Consider the following 24,514-nt stretch of genomic DNA (forward strand, 5'->3'; position numbering starts at 1 on the left):
GTGGATGCACGCCAGGTGAGTTGCCCTGTTGAAAAAGCTGTATGAAAACCCCGAACGCAGACATGCTCTGGCTGCTCTGTACCAGCCGAAGGATGCAAAGCAGCTGGAACTCCAGCAGACTAAAAGCTGCTTGGCATTGATAGGGAGCACAAAGCAGTCAGAAACACACCACTGAATCTGATCCTCAACCTTACCAGAAGTTCCACTGAGCGTTGAGACATCAGTCTTTGTTTTTCTTTCAACCATGCATGAAGATGCTGCTGACCACAGAAGAATTTCTGAACTAACATAGGAGTCTGGGCAGAGCACTTCATTCTTTTTCAGGAAGGCTTCAGTGGGAGGACCTGCCGCTGGAGCTCTAAATCACAGCAGGGATGAAGTGCTCATCTGTTCCATTTTTGGGTTTTAAGTAGGCTTGTCACACTTTTCTTTGTATTTTTGGATGACAGCTTCAAAAATATCTTGTGGTTTGCTTTACAGTTGCCTAGTAGGGAGTCCGTTTCCCTCTGTGGATATTTATAGCATTTATTGGGTGACTTCATAGACTGTACCAGCCACCTTGCCTTAACATTAAATGGACTGGTCTAATTCTGCCTTTCATTCTTCATCTTTGCCTGTGAAAAGTTACCTTCCAGCCTCACTGCTCTGAGATTATCTGTGGGTCTCACTCATATTTCTCTCATCCACTTGAAACTGCGACCTTGCAGCAGCTACAGCTGAAGTGTATTGCAGCAATCCTCTTCAGCAATAAAAGCTGGTGAGACATGTCATGATGGCACCATTGACCACAATTTTCCAAATCTCAGACCTGACCCACAGGGTCCCAAATGCGTTCAGGATTGAGGTACCTCTAAGGTGGCTTGGTGATAGGTGGAAAACACAAGAGTGCTGAAGTAGCTTTGTGTCCTGTGCCACGAGGGAGATGGCAACCAAACCGTGCACAAAGCACAGGCTTTACTAGTGCTGCACTTCTTCCCTGTGAGCCTGAAACCAAGCTTGGATGTGTTTAAGGTTAAAAACAAATCCTGTCTTTAGAGGAGTTTTCTGAAGGAAAAAGTAAATTCCTTATGATGAAGGGATTGGATATTTTTTCCCCAACTGCTTTCAGTGCACGAATACTCACCTGAAAGGCTTTGTGTAATGACTGTGGGGATATAGGCAGGCTAATGGTCCTGCTGTGAGCAACTTGCTGTGAATGCTGATCACTGCTACATGGCTGGAGAAAGCTGGATCCATCCCTAAAGGCAGGGTTTGAGATGCCCAGGATGCTGATGACAGTGTGATGAGGAATAGCTCCCAAGAAGGTGGCAGGATTTGTTCTTGGGATTTCCAGATTTTATTCTACCCTCAATTTTTGTCTCTGCCTAAGGATGCACATAGCCTCACTATCCCCAATACTAAAACTTTGAGAAACATGAAAGTATTAATTGATAGAGCTTCTGACAAAATGAACCATTTCTAGATAGTTGTGTTTGAAGTCCTGCTGCTGAGGGCAGTAGGTCTGTGTTCATTCTACCTCTGGATCATAGTTCTACTTTGTGGCATTTCTCTGCTTGTTCTTCAGCATCCCCCAAGTCTTTGGTAAGTTGCAAGATGTGGATATCCAACAGCCCAGGAGCCAGTAACACCCTAACAGTTTTGCTCCTCTTCAACATGCATACAGTAGAAAGAGCCACAATCTGCATCTTCACTCCTATCAGTTTGGGATGTGTGGGAAGGATAAAGGTGTTTTGGAGCAGGTCACTGCAAATTACTGAATAGAAATGGTTTTCTGGTGAAGCAAAAGGCAAACATTGGCCCAGAGGAAGGGAAAGGTGAAAGAATGGAGGGGGAAATAATGTAACACTGAAAATCTGCAGGAGAAAGAAACAGAGAGACAGAAAAAAAAAAGGACAACATGGAGGGCACAGGGGAGGGAAGATGGGTGAACACATTGTATATGTTAGTACTGCCTTGCCCTTCCGTCAGCAAACCTGTGAGTAAAAGCTCAGCTGGGCCTGGAGTATCATTTCCAGGTGACAGGTGACCAGTTACTAAGGATCTCAGTGCTTTCCTGGGCCTCCAGCCAGACCCAAACATGCTGTTGCACATTGGTGTGGACACTGGTTTTCTGGATGGGATGGGAGTGGGAGGTGAAACCGCCCTGATGATGGAGTGGCCACGACATAACCTGGGGGGTTCCTGCCAGGTAGTCAAATGGAAAGGAAGGGGAGAGAAGAAAGCACAGGGCAGGTACCCTGGCATGAGAGGTGATGCAGGCAGTGCCTGAGATTTTGTACAGAGAGGAGGATGGAAGGATTTTTGGGGGGTGGGTAGGAAATGACTGCCACCATCTCCTGATGTGTTGCAAGTCCAGCCCGCAAAGAGTACAAAATGTACAAGCATTCATTCTTTCCCTTTTGACCCTTCCTTCCCTTTCTAGGTGGTCCCTCTCTTAACTTGCTAAAAGCCCCCTTTTAGGAGGTGCTAACAGCAAGAAGGAAAAAGAAAAACCAAACCAACAACACCACAAAAGGAGAAAGCCAGGAGCACAAAAACAACACAGAAAAATCACCCAGCCCCCTTCCTCTGCTTCCCCCAGGAGAAAAGAAAAAAAAAAAGAAAAAGAGAAAAACCAAAACCCCCATACCAAAAAAAAACCAAACAAAAAACCCAACAAAACGATAACACAGTCCCCCCCCCCAAAAAAAAACCAAAATCAAAAACAAAAAATAACCTAAAACACCTTTCTGTGGTTTCGAGTGAGCAGATGCTGTATTAGTTATACTCCTATGAGAAAAACTAGCACAAGTAGTGTCCCCTTCGCGTGAGGTGGTGGCCAGGCCCCTCCTTCCCTTGGCAGAGCGGGGCTCTTCTCAGTAATGAGAGAAGCTGCTTTCCAAGAAAGCGAAGGTACAGGGCTGCCCAGAGCGGGCTGCGGGGAGCCGAGTGAGTGCCGCTGCCTGCGGGCTGCCAGCCCCCGGCACGGAGCGCTCCGTGCCCAGCGAAGCTGCGGGGCGGAGCTGCAGGGTGGGCAGCCGTGCGGTGGGCATCCCGCACAGCACTGCCGATGCGCCTTCGTTCCAGCCTGCAACACCCTCTGCTGTTCTGGCTTTCCCCACAGCCGCGGCGGAGCACCAGTTCTCACTCCTTGCCAGTGTGTGCCCCTGGTTCACTTGAGGGAGGAAGACCCAGCAGACAGTGACCTTCTAAGCTTTGAAACAAAGCGCCAGGCTGCATAATCTGGAAGGTATTTAGGTCAGATTTAAGCAGCTGCAGGGAAAATGGTCTTTTATAACTGCATAGCAAACTGCTCCTTCACCTCTGAATCTGCTCGGTATGTCAAACACACTAGAGCAGTAATGGGATGAGCCAGGACAGTGGAAATGAGGTACCAGCCCACTGCACCAGTGGACTCAGGTGAGAGCTCCCTGGGGCTCTGTGGCCCCATAAAGCTGTGACCAACTCAGATAACTCCTCCTAACTTTGCTGCCCATCAGAGACAGAGGTAGAAGCTCATTTAAGGATTTAATTCTGCAATTGAGGCCTATTGTCTCTCCTTATCCCACATTTTCAGAATGTGTTCCTGGAGAGTTGTCCAAAATTGGTGGACCTTGCCGAAATCCCTCTACTCAGAATCCTTTGCTTGGAACATGTAGCTTCAGTCCTGCCCATGCTTCCCCAGATTTGTCCCCCCACACTGAGACAGGTGGTGATGCTGAACCCCACTCACAGGACAGAGGCACCAAGTGCACTCATTTCAGGCATTTCTCCAAAGTAGACAAAAACAGCCATGAGAGGCTACCCCAGAGGAGCACAGGGAGTAGCTGTGCCCCACACCAGAAAGGTCCTCAGTCATTGCTGGGCCTAGAAGCAAGGGCTTCCTCAGCTGAAGAAACTGAGCCTCTAAATGAAGTAACACAATAAAAAACACAAGAAGTGGGCTATAATTTTGGGAGTGGTTGTAGCAGAAGCATTGCAAGCTAGTACCATCTGACAGCAGTGTCTGTTGCAGGAGACTGATTTCCAGACCATTCTGCTTTTCAGATGATCACAGGACAAAGGACTCTGTCACATCAATCATTGTTTTGTTAAACATCCCATCTTCATTAGAAAACTGCCAATGGTTGGGAAGCTGCCAGCACCCGAAGTAAACTGCCCAAGTATTTAACTCCTTTCTCCATTATAAAATGTATACGTCATCTCTAGACTGTTTTTTCTTGTACCATTGTTAGGCAGTGTGGTGTTTGGAGGAGAAAGATGTAACACTACATAGGTACACTTAGGCTTTGATCGAATGGGTCCTCAACCCTTATCCCCCATAAGATGTCTTCCAACTCCTTAATAGGCCTTGGGGCTCTTGCAGGAAGCCTCTCCAACTGTTACCTTCCTTGTTGGATCATGGATGTCAAAACTGGGAGCTCTTTCACACCATTAATCACATCTATAGAATTAGCAGACACAATATAATCTCTTGCAATATAATCTCATTACACCTGTTCAGCACTCCCTGCTTATACATGTGGAATGGAATTAGCCTTTCTGACTGCACTGGGAGCTCACACTCCACTGCTCCTACACCATGAGTCAATCCCTTGACAGAGTCACTTCTTCCACAGACAGAGCTGCCAGACCAAAAGTGTGGCCTGGGTGGAGTAACTCACCATTGGGCTGTCTCAAAAACATGCTTACATGCTTGTATCAACTTTACCTTTTTTGACACTTGCTATCTAGTCAATTTTCAGTCCAATTACTACAAAATGTGTTGATTTGGTATGATTCCAGTTTTCTAAAAGTCAAAACACAGTGTAAGACTATATTAGTTGCCTTGCTAGAGCCCTATTACTTCAACAGCTTTCACATTTGTCAGCCAAATCCATAACCCAAACCTACAACCTAAAGAGTTCCCAAGTAGTTTTATGAATACTTTTCTGTAAACACATGAGACTTGGTGTTAGCTAGAACTCTTCCCTTGTTTTTAAATGATCCTAGTATGTGCTATTTCCTTATTCTGAGGTCAATAAGGAGCTGGTAGGTCTGTAATTACAAGTGTCAGATTACTTACAGTTTTTACTATTATTTCATCTCAGCCATGGGGAATTCACCAGATTTTTCAAGTGAAAGAAGGTTAAGTCTACACAAGAGCTGGAGAGAAACTTCTCTCCTTCCCCTACTACTTCACACATTAGAATAGGTGTGTATTCTAAAGGTGGTTACAGGCTTTGGAGAGATCTGGAGAGTAGCTCACCTCATGAGTTTACCAAAACAGGTCCAGGGGGGATGGGAACCAGCAGATACTCCTGAATCTGTCCCAAATATAACAGAAGTTCAGATTAAGGAGGAAATTGAAAGCTGAGACTGGAAAGAGTTTATTTGTACAACGGGTGCTCATATATAATTTATATGCAATAAATGTTTCTAGCTCTTTCATTAGTTGAAAAATAAAGTGATACAAATGTGTACCACTTGGACCTGATGCATGGTGTGTGCCTGGGGCTGCTTCGAGCTGAATAGTGGTGGTTCATGTGGGGTGATTTAACACTCCAGCAGCCCCACTATCCAGATTATGCTGCAGGTTAATCCCTGGGGTATATGCACTCCACTTTTTCAACCACTCATATCTTGGCTTAAACAAAGATTTCTATTTAAACTATCATATTGGCCTCAGACTGCAGTAGGTGGGAGCCACCATCTATCTGTCTCTCCCACCTTCTGCACAGCTGGAGAGCTCTGGGACAAGGAGCACAACAGGACTGGAGCAAGCAGAGAGAAACCAGCTTATGCCATCACAGCTTTTTTTGCTCTTAATATGTCAGCGGCTTTTTCAGTCATCAGAAATTCACATAAATGAAATTCAACATGAAATTAGGGAAAACCAAATTAAAAATACACCACATGAGGTACCTGGATGGGTCTGCTGCTGTTGAAGAGAGCCCAAGGGTGGCAGGACGTTCTATCCTACCTTATCGTTTCCCAGCTCATTTAAACCCTTAAGGTTTCCTGGGACCGTCTCCAAGGCAAGGAAGATTTGTGGATGGAGCTCAAACTAAAGCCTGTGAGCCAGCATGTTGAAGCTGATTGCATAATAACATGTGGCCCTGTGATCACTTTGATTTTCCTGTCCCCTATAGATTGTGGCATATGCTCACAATGTGGGGCTTTATATAGCAGTGTGTCCTCTATATATCCTCTGAAAGAAATCAGTTAAGCTACCAATAGCATGGGCTTTTTTCACTTGCAGAAGAGAATTTGGGGTACAGGGTTATTACTAATAAATCAACATAAATAGATCAATATGTCAGTACTTCAGTGCTTGAATCCAGCCAGCTATGGGGAATTTGTCCCCTGGTAGCAATCAATCTGCTGTATTTAAAGTTTCCTCACCAGATCTGCAGCTAGCACAAACTGATCAATGCTGTTCCAAGGCAGCAGAGTGTAACACCTTTGCATGTCCCAGAGTTCACCCTTGCAAATCTCCTGCTCCCTTGCAAGGACATAGAGGTTAGATTACTCTTTGCTAAGCACATGGGATATCTCAAACTAACTCCCAGTTCTTTATGCAGAATCAGCCTTTGTTACCACCAGCCCAGTGCAGCCCAGCCAACACCTTTCCAGGTGGAGTCTAATTTGGTCCTCCACAGACAACAATTCCACAGCAGTAGCCTAAAGCACTTTGTAGAAGTAGATGCAGCAAAATTAATTCTGTGAACCATCAAAATTCTGCCGTGCATCCTGCATAGGGCCCTCCCCTTGGGGTGTGGTTTTCCAGACTCTGTGGAGGCAGATGCACTCTCTTGTAACATGCTGGGCTGCTCTTTCAGAGGGGTGAGTAGCATTGCTAGAGAAGGTATGAGGGACCTGGAGGAGAACTCCACAATCTGCTTTGGCTAATAGGATGACAGTCCTGCCATGGAGGGGAAGGTCCAAGGCACAACCCAGTGCAATTTCCTCCATTTGGAGCTATATCAGAAAGCACCTATACCTGATAATTTCTGTGAGGAATTTTTCCTCTCCTCTGAGATGCCCTGCTGATGGAGCCTCCTACCAGAAGTGATTTAGGATGCAGGTCACAGAAGTCCAAATTCACTGGAGAATGCATTATTCCCACCTGAGCCCCAGAGTCATCTCCACGACCCAAAGCAATGAGAGCCCAGATCCTACTGGCGGCTGGAGGAGAGGAGAGAGCCCATTGTGGTGGAGGAGAGGGTCCAAGACCTGTGGGTGGTCATACATATGCCACCAGGTCAAGCATTTACACTGGGATTATCCCAAACAAGGCTTGTGCCAAAAAACTGGTATTAGGTAGAGGTCAGGGCTGACAGATAAAGAACTTTGGTAACTACCACCTGCAAGCTCTATCCAGATCTCTTGGCTGTTAACAAGCTCCCTGGGACCAGCTCTAGGATTTAGCACTCAGAGGATGTTGTTTATGGGTACAAGTTCTCAGAAGTGAAATTCCCCATGGCCCAAACATAGGTGGCAGCCAAGGCTTGCTGGGCTTGCTTGGCTGGCTGGACAATGCCACCACCTTCAATGGGCTCATTTCACTGCTCCCCAGAAGCAGATCTGGCTCATGAGTGGCAATGGATTTTCCTGGCCATGGCCTGTTGTCCCACCAACCTCTGAGGTTTGTGCAAAGAGTCTGCATAACTCCTACTAATGACACAGAGTGCTGTTCCTCAAGAGTCATGCCACAGACTGAAGAACCACAAGCCTAGCAGCAGCCACTGCCTATCAATTACACTGCCTTCTGGTGGTTTCTTTTGAAGAAATCCCAACAATGCACAGGAGGGCCATGCCCTCTTCTAACAGAAGCAGCAGTGATTGATTATTGAGTGCATTCCACAAATCTGTTCTGCCAAGCTGTCTCTTGCTTTTCACCTTTTGTAATCAGCCACCCACCTCTGACAGTTGTGGGAAAGAAGATATCGAAGGTACTGTGGCCTCTCTCCCTCTGCATGGCTCCCCAGCACTTGTAGTCTTCTTTCCTGCTCCGCCACCATAGAGGCCTAAGAAAAAGCAATGTATTGGATTTTCCAAACTTATAAAAATTCATATTCTGATTTCCTTTCAAATGGCTCACCTGGAGGGGAGGCTGTGAACTACATAGCACTCTTATTTCTTCTCAGTGATGCATCCCCAAGGTTACCTTTCAACTGCCGTGGTGCAGAGCCAATTTTGCCAGGATGAGTTTGAGCTAGGCAGGAGAAACAGGGCTATAAGCTTCTACACTGGTTTCTTTCAAGCTTTTTAGGCTGTTCTGAAAGTATATTGTGTAATTTAGGAGACTGATGTGCTAAACTGAGCAGAGGGCTTTCAATTATCAATATAAAAATGACTCCCTACAAGCAGACATTCATTCTGCTCTCTCCAACTGTTCCAGCAAGACATCCCACTGCTCACAACACAATTTGACTTTGCCTCCTTTGACTGCAGAGTCCTTGACTGAAGAGAAATGGTTGTGGTCTGCATTAGGTCTAGCAGACTGGCTGCTGGAGGGAATGTGAGGCACCAGCAAGGAGCTGTACTTGGGCACTGACTTTCTTGGAACTTGGTCTGTGCAGCCATCACCTTTCTGAACACCTAATGAGGAAAACTGAATAGAAATCTCTCCATCTGGGAGGGGTGTGTTTTTGCAGGAGAGGAATGGAGAGGCTAAGGCAGTGCTGTCTGCTGTGTATCTCTGGCAGCTTGGCCCTGCAGTGGAGTCAGTTCACTGCGATGGGTCACAGTATGGGAGGGTGACTCTTGTCCCTGGAGCAACGTGATTCTGGCAAGCGTTAGGAGTTCAGAAGAGTCTCTCTATCAGAGAACGACGGAAATTCAGTATTGCTGTCAAGCACTGAGCCTGTTTGATGTCATTATGAAGCTCCTGGGTCACAGTTAAAATATCTCATCCTGCGTCACCACAGTACAGGCAGTTTCTACCGTCAGTAATGTGTCTTTTGGAGGTAGTCGAGGATGCAGCCGTACGTCCCTGATTGTGATTCCTCCCTGTCATGCCCAGGAGGTTGTTCGCAGCTTCAGACCCCACAGCGCCCATTAACTCCTGGTTACTCCCGGCGAGACCCGTGCCAGCTCCGGCGGCGGCGGGGCGGGGCGGGGCGGGGGTGCCGCGGGGCGGGAGCGGGGAGAGAGCGGGGCGGTGCCGCCGGCCCGGCCTGTCCCGCCCCGGCCTGTCCCGCCGCTCCTGCTCAGCCAGCCCGGCCGCTCGGAGCGGTAGGAGGGGGCCAGGGGGGAGCGGGGCAGGGGAGGCCGGGACGTTCCGGAGCCGTTCTCGGCTCCGGGCAGGGGTCAGTCTCCGAGCAGCCCTTCCCCGGGGCCGGGGCCCGGCCCTCCGGGGCGCCCTGAGTGAAAGTCCGGGTGTAGCGGCGCGTCCTGCCGCCTGGGGAAGGGCCCACACCGTGGCCGGGGGGCCCCAGGGCCGGAGCCCCGCTGGGCCCAGACAGCGCTTCCCGGGGAGGGCGAGCAGGCCGTCAGGAAGGGGCAGGCTTACGGTCACAGCGGGAAGTCAGCCCGCGGGTGGTTGTCAGGAGGTGGCCCCGCGAGGGCAGCTCGGGTCAGACACGGCCCTGTGATCACCGGGCAGGGCAGACCGGCACTCCCGCGGCACTGCAGGGACTGGTCCTGGCCCGAGCTTAAACAGGCTCACGGGGAGCCCCGGATATGGCGGACTGGGACCACCAGGGCCCCGATAGCAGCCTCCGTCTCAGGTTACCCCCTCTGTCCTTATGCCTTAGAGAGGTGTGGGCTCAGGAGAGACTTGCTTAGTCTGATTTAATTGTAGTGCGGTTTCAGGGGACTATTTTAGGGAGCAGAGACACAAGTCACTTGGAAGGGAATATGGCATGAGAGACTTGGGGATGGAGATAGTCAGATGGCCCATGAGGGGCCCCAGGATTTGGGGGTAAAAGAGAAGCATTCAAACCACCACTGGAGGGTCTCCAGAGGCTGGATAGGACTGGGGGGATTCACTGAGGAGCTGGATCTTGAACAAAGGTCAGGTGTAGCTCAGTGGTTGCCAGGCAGATCGACAGTAGTGAGACAGGTTTGAGGTCGAGCCGATGCCTGGCCGGCTGTTGGACCCGTGTTCCATGCAAGGTGCCTGGCCCTGAGGGGTGCACGGGCAGGTGGCAGCAGTGCCCTGCGTGTGGCATGGAGCCATCTGCTCTCTCCAAAGTGCCGACTGGTGGCGCGAATGAGAAACACCAAGGTGAAAGAACAAGGTGGTAATAGTCTACTATTGGAGGCAGCATCCTTAATCCCAAACTGTCTTTTTGATCCAGGACAGGTGCCTGGCTAATTGCAGCTAACAGGGAATTCCGTTCCCTCTTGCCAGATCTCCTGCGCCTTGTGGTCAGGCTGCAGCTGCTGCAGAGACAGAGAGGAGGCTTTCTCCTCCTGCACAGGGAAAGCTTATTTCTTCCTAGGAACATTGCTAGTACGTGCTGGGAGGAGGATTCCCTGAACAGGCAGTCAGGAATGGCAGCTTGGGATGTTGAGTGGGGAGCTATAAATCAGCAAGCTGCTAATTAAGATCTCAAGAGGCTGCTGAGTTACTAAAGACCTGTATTACTCTTCTCAGAGCTTTGGATCATTAACAAGACCCCTGGGACCTACTCCCAAGCACGTGGCTCTCTGAGGACATCACCCTATTTTGGACATGTTCACAGAGTTGAAGTTCCCTGTACCCTGGGGCCACATGGCAGCCAAGGCCTGGGGACCCTTGGAGGGACACCCTGTGCTGTGTCTGCACGGCTGGCTGGACAATGCCAACACCTTTGACAAGCTCATTCCACTGCTCCCCAGAGGTAGGTCTGGCTCATCAGGATGGCTCTTACTCTGTGTCAGGGCTGTGCATCTGATACTCTGTCCCTTTCAGGCTGCTATTATGTGGCAATGGATTTTTCTGGCCATGGTTTGTCATCCCACAGACCTGCAGGCTGCCCCTACCATTTCCTGGATTACGTGACCGATGTGTGCCGTGTGGCAGCAGGTGGGTATTTGAAGGAACCCTTGAGGTGATGCTTGTGCAGGGGGTGCTATATTGCTCCTGCTCCTTGCAACAAGCAGGCAGCATTTACTGCCAGGAAGGAATCAATTCCCCCTCCTTCTCAGTTTGATGTTAGCCAGTGTTTTGAGACTGGATAAGCATGCCTTTTTCTCACTTTTGTTAGAGGAAGAGATGGGAAGCCCTAGGAAGCAAGTGTTTCTATACTAAATAAAAGGAGTAGTGGTGGAGTGGTGGGTACAAGTAAATAGTTTTGCCAGACTGACTTTTTTTAAGCAGCTAGTGACCTCTAACCAGTGTTAGGTGTAAGTTGGAGACTATTCTCTGTGTGATACTGAAGCAAGCAGCAAGTTGCCATCAGGGAGAACCAGAAATCTGAAAGCCAGAGTGTCTTGTACTCCTAATAACTCCTGATGTAACTGACTATCTGTATGCTGATCTTGCGGGAGGTAGTGGCACGTGCAGTTTTGCATCCCTTTTTCAGTATACCAAGAGCCTCTAGAAGCTCTCTGCTGTTCCAGAGGGTAAAACCCATCTTTCAGTAAGGACTATTTCAGATATGGAGCACTGAAAAAGCTGTATTTTACTGTAAGCCTCTTGGAGTACCCTAAAAATGGACTGAAGAGCCTCATGTGCTAAATGGTGTAGAAAACTTTCACATGGAATAATCATACTTTCCTCAGTGTCTTGGCTTTGTGTCCGCACGTGTCTTGCAGAATGGCCTGCAGCAGGGTGCTCTGTCAAGGTCTCTCTCTTCCAGCAGATGCTGCTTGGTTAGGCTCCTCTGCTTCTTGCCAGTCTTGTGTCTGGCAGCGAATGGGAATTTGCTGGAGTTTAACATACAGAGAGAGCTTGAGAGCTGCATGATTTTACCAACAAAATGAAGTGGTGAATGCTCTTTAAAATTGGCCTACTTAGCCGCCTAGTTTCCGGATTAAGAAACAAATTAAGCAGTGCAAAAGTCCTCCTGGGAGAAGGGGCCCATGTTGGTGGAGAAATAGGAAAAATGTGGCTGCTCTGATTTCTAATGCAGCACTATCTGTTTTTGTCTGTTGCCACTTAGCCTTGCAGTGGAGACGGTTCACCCTGATGGGTCACAGTATGGGTAAGTGGCTCTTGTCCTTGTAAACTGTGAGATTCATGGAAATAGGAGTACATAATTAACTTACAAGACATGCTGCTAGGAGCTGGGTTGGAATATTTATTATATTGTGTCAAGTACCAGGTTCTTGCCTGAATGATTCAAAAATCTGTGCCCTTGTCTGAAATGCCTCTGCTTTCAACTCTGTAGTAGAAACAGTGATAACTCTTGCTGTGGGCATTCCTGCACGCCACAGAGGGAAAATTGATGGGCAAAGAGAGGTGGTCTGTGCAGGAGAATTCACAGCAGGCCTTCCTGCCTGGTCCCCACAAAACCTGGGAACAGGGTGCCCATCTTGATGAGCTGTGAAGCTTGCTGAGAGGAACTGGACTCCAGGCTCCATCCCTTTGCGTTTCGAACATGATTTGGTTTTGCCATGATGTTGAGTTTGCTCGCCAGGGCTATTCTGGCCACAGCTCACAGGACCTGCACACCACAGCATTTTAACTGGTAACTCCTCCTGGCATTTGCTGCCTGAGAGGGAGGTGAGGATGGCACAAGATGGGGAATGCAGCAAGCCAACAGCCCTGCTCTCTGCTCGCATCCTGCCTGCTGCGAGAGCTCCACCCTGTACTGGGGCTTTGTCCTGTAGTACAATGCATTTTTACTTCTGAGGCTGCTCCTGCTGTGGCAAAGGGGAATTTGTTACTAGGGGCTGTTCTGTACACAACTGAGCACCCTTCTCTCCTTTGCAGGTGGGGCTGTGGCAGGAATGGTGAGTAAAGCATCATTTCTGCATGGGGTTTGTGATTTCTGCAGCTGCAACAACAAATGGGAAAGGAATGAAGAGACAGACAGTGTGGGACCTGGATCTTGGAGAGGCCCTTCCCTGCCCTCCTCTCCCGTGTAGTAGGATCAAGACATCACTCATTCCTCAACTTCCCTTTGTTATGTTGTTTCATCTCTCTTCAGTTCTGTTTCCTTTATCCTGAGATGGTGGACAAGCTGATCCTTCTGGAAAGTCTTGGCTTTCTGCTAGCTCCAGAGGTTAGATTTCATGTGTCCTCCCCTTCACTTTTTATAAACACAAAAATAGATGTTTTTTTGTTTGCCTCATTTGTTCAGAGAAAGCACTGATGTGACCAATTCCTGACAGTTCACACAAGTTCCAGGGCTCTTCCTTTTGGCAGGCACTGATCTGCTCCTTGTTGCAGGACTGAGGTCCCTGCTTAGGATGGCCCTTGAGGGCCCTTAGCACTGAAATTTGCTTATCTGTGCCATGCCCTTGTACAAAAGGAATTAGAACCTCTGTCCAGGCAGCTGCCAGCTGAGGTTGTTTTTTTGCCAACAGCTTGTTGGGTGACCTAGGTGCAAGACTGGTGGATTTCTTTTTCTGTTCCTGGCAGGACATAAAGCTACATTCCCAACTTGCCATCATTGCTACCAGATACTGGAGCTTTGGTTGGCTGAAGTGGGACAGAAGCCCTGGGTCAGAGATACCAAATTTTAGACAGTTGTTCTCAACTCAGAAGTGAAATAGGAAAGGTTAGAGAAGATTATAAGGGTAAAAAGTGAGTTTATTACAGCAGTATTGATGTTCCCTTTTTCACAGAAATGGGCATTTTTTAATATGCTGTCTATAAGCGCTACCAGTTCTGAGGGATGTTGAAGGGTGAAATGCCCTCTTCTACCCTCTGATAGGGGATAAAATTATTCAGAAGAGAGGGGTTACTCCTCTTCCCTCACTCTCTGTGTTTCAGGACACTGAGGCATGGCTGAAATCTAAACGGAGGGTGATTGACAGATTACTGAATCTAGAGGCAAAGCAGCAACCTCCTAAAGCACGGAGCCCTGAAGCAGCATTGCAGAGGTGGGTTTCCATCTCTCGTCTACATTTGCTGCCTGCCCTCACCTTGACAGAGTTACAGCTGCAAGAATAAGAAAGGGAAACTGTCCCAGCACTTCCTCTTTCAAATCCTCCTCTGAAATCTCAGCAAGACCTTTTGTGTCTGCTGTCAAAGCTGCTGCTTCTTCTTGCTCCTTTCTGAGGCAGCCTGAGAGCTTGCTGTCACCTTCTCACGGCATTTTTGCTTTGCTTTCTCCGTTTTCCCTCAGGCTCTTAGAAGCAAACAGCCATCTGACGGCAGAGGGTGGAGCAATCCTGCTGCAGCGAGGAGCAACTGAGACACCCGCTGGTAAGGGGCTGCGTGGTGCTGGGCCAGCACTGGGTGTGGGAAGGGATTGGTGCCAATAGCCATTGTGTTCTGCAGGGTACAGGGTGCCCCAGCTGCAAGTTTATGCAGCCTAAATGGGATCAATTAAGTCTGGAGGCAGAGCTCTCCCTTCCCAGCAACTGGGATGGGAGCTTGAGTTCTAGAATGGCTACAGAAAACAAATAAAGGAGAAATTTGAATGAATCCTGTTCTTCCTGTCTCAGGAAAGTCTTGGGCAGACCCTAAAAGTGAGGAAAACTGGAACAATTCCTGCTCTTATGAGACATGAAAACCTGTTGTTTTTTCTTTCCAGGGCTGGTATATAACAGAGACATGAGAGCCCGTACGGTGAGCATTGCTCTTCTGACACGTCCCCTGCTATTTCCAAGCCCTGAGCTTACAGAAAACTCAGAGATAGGGGAGGCCTGCTCAGTGAGCCCAGGCTCTGCCTCCACCCAGCTGTTTACTTTCTGCTTTCCTAATTCCCACATCTCCTTTAAATGTTGCTGTTAAAAGAGCCTGCACTTGATCATTGACTCAGCTTACAGTCACTGGAAAATGTTACTGATTTTTTAAGTTCCTCTGCCCCAGGGCCTCCTGGCCCCATTTTCCTGCTGTTAGAACCCTTCAGGCAGCAAATGGATGGATGCTTTCTGTCAGCTTCTTTGTCAGGTGACCCAAATAAGAAGGGGAAGAGAGTGGAGCAAAGTCTTTACATTTGGTATTTTGATAGTTTTGTGCCACTTTTGAGCAAATAGGGTGTCATCTACCTGTGCTACTGCCAGGATATGGAAGCCAGAGTAGTGTACTGTCTCCTTTTTAGTAAAATGATTTTTAAAGCTTTTCTCTGCTATGAGATCATTTCCATATGTGCTGCATCCCAGCAGGCAGTGTTGTTGGCAGCCCTGAAATGCAGCTGGACAGAAGGAGCCTTTGCAGAGCCAGCTACTCCTGTGCACAGCCCTGGACTCTTGTCATGTCCCAGCATGGAAGCTTTGGGGCCACAGCTACTTCTGCCTTCAGAGCTGCTGGAGCAGGAGGGCTTGGCTGTCTCTGACCTCTGCCACTTTCCTTCTCTTTGCATCTGCAGCAGAGTCGAGAGTACTTCACAGTGGATCAGTGTGTGAAGCTCCTGCAGAAGATCCAGGACCGTGTTCTCATCATTATGTGAGTAAGGCACAAGCCAAACCAACCCTTGCTGCCTCCCTTGGTGAAGGCTATGAAGGAGTACTCTGCTACCCCTTCCTCTACAGCAGTCACCCAGATCTTTGGCGAGTTGGCATATATGGGAAGTATTTCCCAGTTTCCCACCACTGTCCTGCATTAGGCAGGCTCCTGGAGCAGGCAGGGAGAAACTGGAAAATCCTCCCAGCCTGGCACTCTGCTGTCAGGCTGGGACTCCCTGGCGCAAAGCACGCTGAGGAAATGCTAGTCCCATCCCATCTTTCCCATGCTCCTGGCTTCATACCATTGGCCCTACAGCAAGGGGCCATCCTGGCAAACACATGACCTTCCACAGCACCACTCCAACTTGCTGTCCTCCTGACCTGACTCTACTGCAGGGACAGCCTGACACCTTCTCCAGACCCCAAAACCTGCAGCCTCCACCTCCAGCTGGTCCTGGAGCCCCCAGAATGACCAAGCTCCTGCCAGTGCTCCCCTGTGGTGCCTGGGGCAAGAGGCCTTGGGGATGCAGCCAGTGGCTTGTGCAGAGCTGTACAAGCTGTTGAGCTGTCTGAGTGCATAGCTTGATCTGTGAGTCCTCCCCTCCATTCTTCCCATCTCCTTGGAGGGCAAGGTGTACAGTGCTCTGGCTACCTTGGCCTGTGTGGTGCTATTAAAAGATTTTCTAGAAAAACAGGAAGTGCTAGTAGAGAAATGAGGTGCAGTTTTGTCCTCCCTGATCTGTTACAGTATAAGAGCTTAAGGATAATCCGTCTTGTCCAGAAATGTAACATCATGATGAAGTCAAGTCCTCTAGGCCACAGAGAAGCCTTTGAGCCTGGGATGTCACCCTGCCCCATCACCTGCAGCACAGTAGGAGACAACATGATTTTAGCTCTGCACATCTAATGCTGGCTTCTCCCAGGAGACTGCCCTGGTACCTCCCTCTCCAAGCAGGGCACACCCTGTTTTAATCAGCAGCATGAAGGGGCAGAACAGACAGCAGGGAGATACGGGAGCTGTAAGGAAGAAAAAAGTAAAGAGTAGAAGACAGAATCGGGGCAGTGAATGATGTTCTCAGACCAGTTAGAGACAGCCCTGGGAGGACAATATTTAACCAGTCTCCACTCTGACACTATGGGGCAGTCACCCGAAGTTTTACACAGATAGCTTGACAGAAAGTAGCTGCTTACCCAGGCTGTGCTCTTTCTACCACCTATGACATTGTCACTGTGCTGCTTACAAGGAGCCCAGAAAGAACAGTTGGGTCTGTCACCTTCACCCACTGTCCTGGGGATGCTCCTTCTGCCCAGGACATTAGCAGAGACAAATGGGGGCACACTGCTGTACTGAGCCTTGCTGTTGCTTTCAGATCACAAGATGGACTTTTGGTACCACACAAGTTATACAGCAGAAATCACTTTGTGAAAGCCCTGCGGGAGGCATTTGAGTCTACCCTCAAGGAGGTGAGAGCAAACTCCATTCCTTGCATCTCTACTCTATGTGCCACAGACTTGGGAGCAACAGGTGGGAAGCAGCTCACCTTGGACTTGTCCTGAAGGGCACAGCCCTCATGCTGAGAGGAAGGAAACTCTGCCTCTCCTGCCAAAGTCCCAAGTCATTAGTGCCATCTGCACCCAGATGTTCCCTGGTCCTCCCATCCCTGTCCCGCTTCCCTTGCCCCTGCCCTTGTTGCTTCCTATGAGTGTCACATAGCAAGCAGTGTTTGCCTGAGGAAACCCTTTCCTGGTCCACATCTTCTTGTGTCCTTTCCCTCCAGCAGATCCAGCTAGTAGAGGTGCCTGGGAGTCATTTTGTGCACCTGAATGAGCCTGAGGTGGTGTCTGGGATCATCAGCAACTTCCTGACAGTGCAGAACACCAGAGCCAGACTCTAGGAAGCCCCTGGTGGCTTCAGCAGTCCAGAAGAACTGAGAGCTAAAAAGCAGGCTCTGGCAGAACTGTCACCATTCCTACTTCACATCCAACATCGGATCACAATACTCTTTCCTATGCTTAGCTCTCTGCAGAGTGGAAGCAGGTCTGCCAGGGGTTCTCTGAAGGAGACCTCAGCAAAATATCTGTTGTCAAAGGGAAAAGTAATTCTTAGTCCACTTCCAGCTCTGAGTATAGGGATGGAGACCCAGAGTGGCCTTCCCCTTGGCTTGCTTCAAACTTGCACCCTGAAGTGCAGGGATAGAGGCAGAGGCATCCCCTGTGACAGCAGGAGCACCGGCTTTGACACTGCAAGAGAGATGGCTCATCTTGCCTCTGCCTGAGCTCAGAGGGCCTCAGTGTCTCTGTTCTACTGTGGAAGCTGCTTGTTTTTTAAGAAATCAGCTTAAGTAAGAGCTCACCTGGGCACAGAGGGCCATTTTAATAAACGCTAGAGAATGTCACTAATCCTCTAGCTGAAGCAGCTAGAACTACCAATTATGGAAAAGTTGGCAGAGATGATTTCTGTCCTAAATAAAGATTAATCTTCTAATGTTAATCTGTCTTCTTGACTCAATAGAAGAGCAAACCTTTCTCTTTTGGGATGCTCACCCAAGCAGCTAAAACGTAGCTTAGAAGGCAGCAATTTTACACGCAGTCTGCCTGAGATAGGGCATATTAAGGATCTGCCTCCCAGTTAAATTGATGCAAAAAGCCAACTGAAGCAGCAACACAAGCAACGCAAACTGCATTTGCAGTGTGTTTTCTAGAAAAGGGTAAATCTGTTTTAAATCAGCTCTGTGGAATTTACCAGCACTTCCACCTTACATTCATGGTTACACCTCCATTGAGGCTGCAGGCAGTAAAATAAATGTGTACAAGCCTGGGGCTGGGTGGCTCACTTCGATTACAGAGTGTGCTGGGGTGACCTATCACCAAGTCCAAAGCTGCACAAGTTATATGGGCAGTGCAAAGGCACTGACCCACACCTCGGTGTGCCTGCTGCCACCCTTACCTGCCATCTGAGGGCTGGTGACAAGTTAAGTGGAAACAGGCCTTGGATAGTCTGGTTTCTCATTCCAAGGCCAGGCTGCTTGAAGTGCCATTTGTTCTTGAGACAGTGCTGGACATAAAAAGTTTCCTGTGGCTCAGACATGGCTGCAGAGCTCCATGCACAGCTGGATGACTGGGCAACTCAATACCTGCCTGAGAGGGAGCTGCTGGGGAGGGAATCACAGAGGGAAGGGGTAGGGCTACGTACCAAATGACGGATCTTTCTTTGTGACAAGAGGTCACAAGGAATTTCTCAGCTGGGCTTTTCCCAAAGTCACTTCCCTCCTCTTCTTAGCCCGGATAAAATGTGCAGAGGAGTACCACCTTATAAACCATGACTTTTACTGTCACCCTAACACACAAGAAAATGTCCCCCACAGCAGACCAGGGCGGGTAGAGAAGCATTCCCATGTTTTGAAAACATAGCAGCAGTTTATTTACAGCTCTTCAGCCATTCCCTGCCCCTGCAGAGGCTGTGCTTGGTTAATCCCAGTTCTCACCAAGTTTTAGGAGAGCCTTAGGTGACAGGGAAATACAGGTTGTTACAGGATGTGCTTCAGCCCTGCTGACCTGAGCACCCTGGGAGGTGGTGCCACAGGGCTTAATGACAGCCAGGAGAGCAGGAGGATACCGGTGAGAGTAAAGGAAACTCTTCAGCAGCAGTTGCTGGGATCTCCCATTTCAGATCCAAGGGCAGAGACAACCCAAACCTGTCTCAATTCCTTAAAATCCTTTGGCGAATGGAGTCAGCAGGCATCTCTCCCACCATCTCCAGCACGGGCACCTGAGGAACAGCTCAGCACAACTTAGTATGGCCGAAACTTGCGCTGGGCTCGCATCAGTGCGATCCTCTGCTTGTCCTCCTCGAATTTCTTCCTCAACTGGGCTATGTCTAAAACATGGAGAAAGAGAACACATCACACGGGAGCAGCAGATCTCCCTCTCCTAGGAGCTTCAGTTCCACACACCAGGAGGGGCTCAGTTCCAACAGCTGCAATCACACACTTCCCAGAGCAGGTCCTTTTACACCTGGGCTGAGTGCCAAGCCGGGGCTCTGGCAGTTCACCTCCGGCAGTGCTGCAGCTCCCTCTTGGGGACAAAACTGGCTATTTCCCCCCCTCAATGGCTGCCTTTGTGTAGACAGCATCTACTGGAAAACAACGACCTGCACACTTTCTTACAAAATATTCCAGCAGCCCATGCTAGGACAGGGGGTGGCAAGAGGCCTTGCAAGAGCTGGTGAAGCCATTCGCACCCACCCAGCCAGCTGTTCACTGGCAGCTGGATGTAGCCTCCACTGAAGGAAGGATACTCTTTGAGCCACAGTGTGAGATGAGACACAGGTAGGGGGTAGGAAGAGACTTGGACACTCACGCTCTCTCTTAGTCTCACGATGCTGCCAGGCATAGAAGTTGAGCAGCTCTTTGCGGGCTCTTTTCTGTTTCTCCTTCTCCAGAACCCGCAGGTTGGCAGCCTCGGTCCGGGGCAAGCCAGGCTTCCGTCCTTTTCGTGTTACCTTCACCCAGCCCTCCTCATCTGGAACACCCTCTTGCTCAGCTGCTTTGGCTTCTTCCTGTAAAGACAGGAGGGTGAGATAGTGCAGTGCACACAGACAGACAGGCTGCCAGCCAGCCTGATGCACAGGTCCTTCACAGTCCCTGCTTAAACAATGCAAAGCTACAGCTCCCTCTTCCACACAGGATTTAAAGGAAGGTGTGGGATAAGGGGTGCAGGCATTCAACTCTCAGTCACAACACTGCATGCCAGGCAGGACCCAATTTATTTGTGGACACCTATTTTAAGGCCTGGGAGGAAGAGTCAGGTGTTGCAGACCAAACCAGGCCTGACTGCCCACCAGCAACCGTGAGTAAGTGACCTCTGCCAAACAGTGGGACCCTCTCCCTTTTCCACTGTGGCTGGAGTACTGAGAAATACCTCCTCTTTTCCTCTCCCCCAAATAAACTGCTTAGCTGGGTTCCCTCCCCAGCCTGGCCTCACCTCTGCCATCTTTTTGTCATAATCTTGCATGTAGGCATCCACCTCAGCCTTAAGCTCCTTCGGATTCACGATGGATGCCTCGTAGCTGGCAATCCACTCTGAGACAGACAGAGCACAGGTCAGCAGTAGCCACTGTTGTAAGCGGGCCCCAATGTGATCCCTTTGGGCAGCTCTAGAGTGAGAACTGCTGCGGGGTAAGGACTCTTTTCCCATTTCTGTTCAGCTTCCCCACTGCCACAGATCAACTGACTTGTGGCCAATGGCACAGCCAGTAAGTGATGGGAACAGTTTGCAACTTTCCCAGGCAGAATTGAGCTAGCCCTGCCCCAAGGAGTGCAACACTCATGGCTGGGTTCCTGTCAAAGAGTTATATCTGAAGTGGTATAATCTGGACAGATATTTGGTGCCTGTTAGTGAGTCTGGATTCCATTTTGAGGGCAAGATGCAGACAGTATCTCTGAATCTATGTGATACTGAAAAGATGCTGGGGAAAAAACCCCTTCCAAGTGACCCCATTCTCCCATAGGGTCACTGGGCCAGACTACAACACCCAGTACAGAAGATTGCTACCTTGTGAATAAAACAAGCAGGACAACGAAACACTGAACATCTCCCAGCTTAGTGCAAAATGGGACATGCAGGGTAGGATGATTTAGTAAGGAATGAGCAGTTTTTCTCTGGCACCAGGTAGTAGAAAGATAGCTAGGGCTGACATACTGCTAATGCCGGTTTTCACAGGGTGGTTCTCTGTTGATATTAGCAAGGGACCTTCCTGTGACAGAGCCTTGGCTGCCTGGACACCCGCTGGTTTCCTAAACACCACGTATGCTACCTGAAATCCCTAAAAGAAAAAGACACTCAGGTCAGTCAGATACATTGGGGAAACTGGTGATGCAGCAAGGAGCTGCAATACAAATAACATTAAAATAAAAATCAAACCACAAGTTGCAGTGGGATAGCAAAAGAAGAGATAAAGGAAACTTAATCGTGTAATCATGTCACTCGATGGCCCAAAATGGTTCCCCGTATTTCATGTTCCAAGCAGAACCATTCAGTGCTTGCCATTTTTCCCCCTAAAGCATTAGTATTCCTCTGACCCCCAAGCTTTACCGTCACAGTTTTGCGGTTGAAGAATTTGGACGCCAGCTTCTCTTTTTTCTCTCCTGGCCCTGGCTTGTCACAGATGTCCACAGACTGCACATGCCCGCAGCGGGAGAACAGCCTCGACAGAGAGTCCTTGACATAAGGAGTAAGAAAGAACACGCGGTAGAGCAAAGCAGGAGCGCCGCCCGTGCCCTCCCTCTGGCACAAGCTGCGGAGCACTCCGTGCGGCTCTGCCCGCAGCCACCCCCAGGCACACCGGCTCCCGGCGATACCCCGGCCTGCACCGTCCCTCGCTCGGTACGACCCGCGCCCCACTCACCGGGCCGCAGTACGGGGGCACATTTAGTACGAAGAGTGTGCGGCGAGGCGGGTGCGCCGTGCCGGCCCCTTCCCGCACCTGGTGCTCCTTCACCAACAAGCAGTGGGGCGAGCGCTGCCGCTCCCCGAACTTCACCGACAGAACTGCGAAGGACGCATCGGTTAGAAACATCCCGGGCCTGCTCTCCGAGTCCCTTCACCCTTGTACCCCTCGGCTACCAGAGCCCCCTCACCCGCGTACCCCCCGCTCCCGGAGCCCCCTCACCCGTGTATCCCCCCCCGCTCCCGGAGCCCCCTCACCCGTGTATCCCCCCCCGCTCCCGGAGCCCCCTCACCCGTGTATCCCCCCCCGCTCCCGGAGCCCCCTCACCCGCGTACCCCCCGCTCCCGGAGCCCCCTCACCCGTGTATCCCCCCCCGCTCCCGGAGCCCCCTCACCCGTGTATCCCCCCCCGCTCCCGGAGCCCCCTCACCCGCGTACCCCCCGCTCCCGGAGCCCCCTCACCCGTGTATCCCCCCCGCTCCCGGAGCCCCCTCACCCGTGTACCCCCCGCTCCCGCAGCCCCCTCACCCGTGTACCCCGCCGGCGCCGCTCCCGCCACACTCTCCGTGGCGGCCGCCATCTTGTCTCCGCGCGGCGGGCGCGGTGGCCGCCGGGACATGTAGTCTGGGGCGGCGCCTCGCGGATAATGGCGGCGCTGGGGCCCGGCCGAGCCGAGGGACTCGTCTACGTTTTCCTAAGAACAGTGTAACACTAAGGCACTTAATCCTGGCGGGGCAAATAGGCCTTTAAGAAATGTAAAAATATTCAAAGACAATTGTTTTTTAAAGACTCTTGTTACTCAGGAAAATAAAATAAAAAAAAATAACCATCAAAAAAACCTTTACAAAGGAACTGGTATTTATGACTTAAATGGAAGACAGGACCACTCCAAAAATAAAATATTGAAGCAAGACTAATGCATGCAGTGACAAAATATGAAATGTGGAGAGCTGAGCCAACCAAATATCCAAATTAATGAACATTATCAGAAGGAATGGTACATGCAAACCCCATGAAACACATCCAACTTGCACATTGTTGCATCACTTCAGAAGTCATCACATTTTTTAAAGAAAAAAACAAACACAGTGACAAATTACCTACCACCTGTCCTGGACAGTTGTTCAATTTAATTAATGAACATTAACTTAAGAGCTGACAATCAGTATTTCATATGCAAGTTTATAATCTCTATCAGCCCAGGGAAAAAAAAGGAAAAAAACAAACCAAAAACAAACTAATCAAAAATAGACCCATGCTGCACAAGGGCAAATGTGGATGGATGTGTGGGCAGAACGTGGTAGGTACAAACAAGATTAGCATGACAACTGCAGGGCATCAGGAGAAACTGGAAAGCTGCCAGGTGAACTGCCTGAAAAGGGCTAAGAGAAATGGGTTACTCTCCTTTCAGTGCCCAAACAAAGGAGCTGTGCTATGATGTATTAAAGACCAAGATTACCTTTAAAGTACTGACCAAGAACAGAATGTGTGTCGAGACATTGCTGTAAGACAACTAAGGAGTGTTCAGACGATCACTGACTTCATTGATTTATAGAAAAGTGTACTGTCATGTAGCATGGAGCTAGAGAACAGACCTTCCAAGGAAGTATCTTACTGTCATCATAAACTCACAGATAACCTTAACACAATGCACAATTTAACAGTAAGTTAAACTCCATCTTGCTATTTGGCTTTTCAAATGGACATGAATCTATTAATTTTAAAAAATGCTTTAATCTCCCCATTCTCTCAGAAGGGACAAGAAATGCACTCACTTCACATTTCCACAGCTTTCTGTCTGATAATGAAAGTACCCTGCTTCACCTAGAACAGGTACCCTGCTTTCCCAGCTGTTTTTTAATAAAATTACTTTTTAAATTACTAGGCTATCAATAACAAAAGCTGCTCTTTTTTCCTGGGACAAGAGAATTGGCATTAGATGTAAAAAAATGGCTCCCACTCAGTAGCAAGAGTCAGCTGCTAATTTCTATGATCCAGATTAAAAGGTGGATGAGTATCAGTTCTCTCACCCATACGCTCTTCTTGTTCTTCACGACATTATCAGTTTTGAAATTTCTATGTTCATGTAAAATCATCCTTGGCTCACTGTTGGAACAACTCTGCTTATCTTTAGTTGCTCCACAGCATCTGAAAAGGCTTAGAATCCACTCTCTGTATAACAAATGTTTATTCAGAAACAGATAATACATTATCTTTGCCAACCCCTAATGTTTCCTCCCCCTCCCCCCTTTTTTAATTAAGACACAGGTATTTGGTGGGCAATCTAGAAAAGGAGAACAATAGCTGTCTTAGGTTCCCTCCCCTACAAACATCTCCTGTTCACATGAAGCGCCCTACCAATAACGGTGTCATTGGCTTTCTAACCAAAGAGTACTCCAGAAAAACAAGTCCTGGCAAGTCTTCAGTTATTTCCATGGCTAAAAGGGTGAGAAAGAGGAATGGTTTGCACGAGTTACACAAAGAGTTCATACAGAACAAGAAAGCAAAATATTGGGTTGACCAAGAAATGGAATCTGAACCTATGAGAGCTACTCAGCAGAGCTGAACAGAATGGATCAGGTTAGTCTCCTAGCTAGTAGGATCAAGTTCAAACCCC

The 24,514-nt window shown here is 49.1% G+C and overlaps 2 protein-coding genes across 4 annotated transcripts; one reads left to right on the forward strand and one right to left on the reverse strand.

Moving 5' to 3' along the window:
* Nucleotides 1-9,114: 9,114 nt before the first annotated feature.
* Nucleotides 9,115-17,959, forward strand: SERHL2 (serine hydrolase like 2). Of its 3 annotated transcripts, none has more exons than XM_071551908.1 (12): nt 9,115-9,198; nt 10,565-10,790; nt 10,862-10,975; nt 12,054-12,095; nt 12,827-12,846; nt 13,044-13,118; nt 13,832-13,941; nt 14,187-14,266; nt 14,598-14,632; nt 15,375-15,451; nt 16,821-16,914; nt 17,229-17,959. In XM_071551908.1, the coding sequence occupies exons 2-12, from the start codon at nt 10,643-10,645 to the stop codon at nt 17,343-17,345; spliced, it is 912 nt and encodes a 303-aa protein (XP_071408009.1). In that variant the 5' UTR covers nt 9,115-9,198; nt 10,565-10,642; the 3' UTR covers nt 17,346-17,959. The 3 variants fall into 3 exon arrangements, with proteins under 3 accessions (XP_071408009.1, XP_071408010.1, XP_071408011.1); XM_071551909.1 differs by having other exon boundaries at nt 17,232-17,959; XM_071551910.1 differs by lacking the exon at nt 13,044-13,118.
* A 253-nt stretch (nt 17,960-18,212) lies between these two features.
* RRP7A (ribosomal RNA processing 7 homolog A) lies at nt 18,213-22,630 on the reverse strand. Its single transcript, XM_071551911.1, has 7 exons — nt 22,426-22,630; nt 21,857-21,999; nt 21,544-21,669; nt 21,151-21,274; nt 20,434-20,531; nt 19,810-20,008; nt 18,213-19,327 (listed from the first exon to the last, which is right to left on the reverse strand). Exons 1-7 carry the CDS (start codon nt 22,514-22,516, stop codon nt 19,242-19,244), a joined length of 867 nt encoding a protein of 288 aa, XP_071408012.1. The 5' UTR covers nt 22,517-22,630; the 3' UTR covers nt 18,213-19,241.
* Nucleotides 22,631-24,514: the final 1,884 nt, after the last annotated feature.

The sequence above is a fragment of the Pithys albifrons genome, chromosome 3 (assembly GCF_047495875.1).
Source record: "Pithys albifrons albifrons isolate INPA30051 chromosome 3, PitAlb_v1, whole genome shotgun sequence".
NCBI classification, from domain to species: Eukaryota; Metazoa; Chordata; class Aves; order Passeriformes; family Thamnophilidae; genus Pithys; species Pithys albifrons.

Excerpts from the sequence above, each read along its gene's own strand:
- SERHL2 (XM_071551908.1), top strand. The coding sequence starts at position 10,643 with ATGTTCACAGAGTTGAAGTTCCCTGTACCCTGGGGCCACATGGCAGCC. Across the intron at positions 10,976-12,053 it reads TGTGTGCCGTGTGGCAGCAG|CCTTGCAGTGGAGACGGTTC; the intron begins GTGGGTATTTGA and ends GTTGCCACTTAG. Across the intron at positions 12,847-13,043 it reads GTGGGGCTGTGGCAGGAATG|TTCTGTTTCCTTTATCCTGA; the intron begins GTGAGTAAAGCA and ends ATCTCTCTTCAG.
- RRP7A (XM_071551911.1), bottom strand. The coding sequence starts at position 22,516 with ATGTCCCGGCGGCCACCGCGCCCGCCGCGCGGAGACAAGATGGCGGCC. Across the intron at positions 20,532-21,150 it reads TGTGAAAACCGGCATTAGCA|AGTGGATTGCCAGCTACGAG; the intron begins GTATGTCAGCCC and ends TGTCTGTCTCAG. Across the intron at positions 19,328-19,809 it reads TCGTGAGACTAAGAGAGAGC|ACATAGCCCAGTTGAGGAAG; the intron begins GTGAGTGTCCAA and ends TCCATGTTTTAG.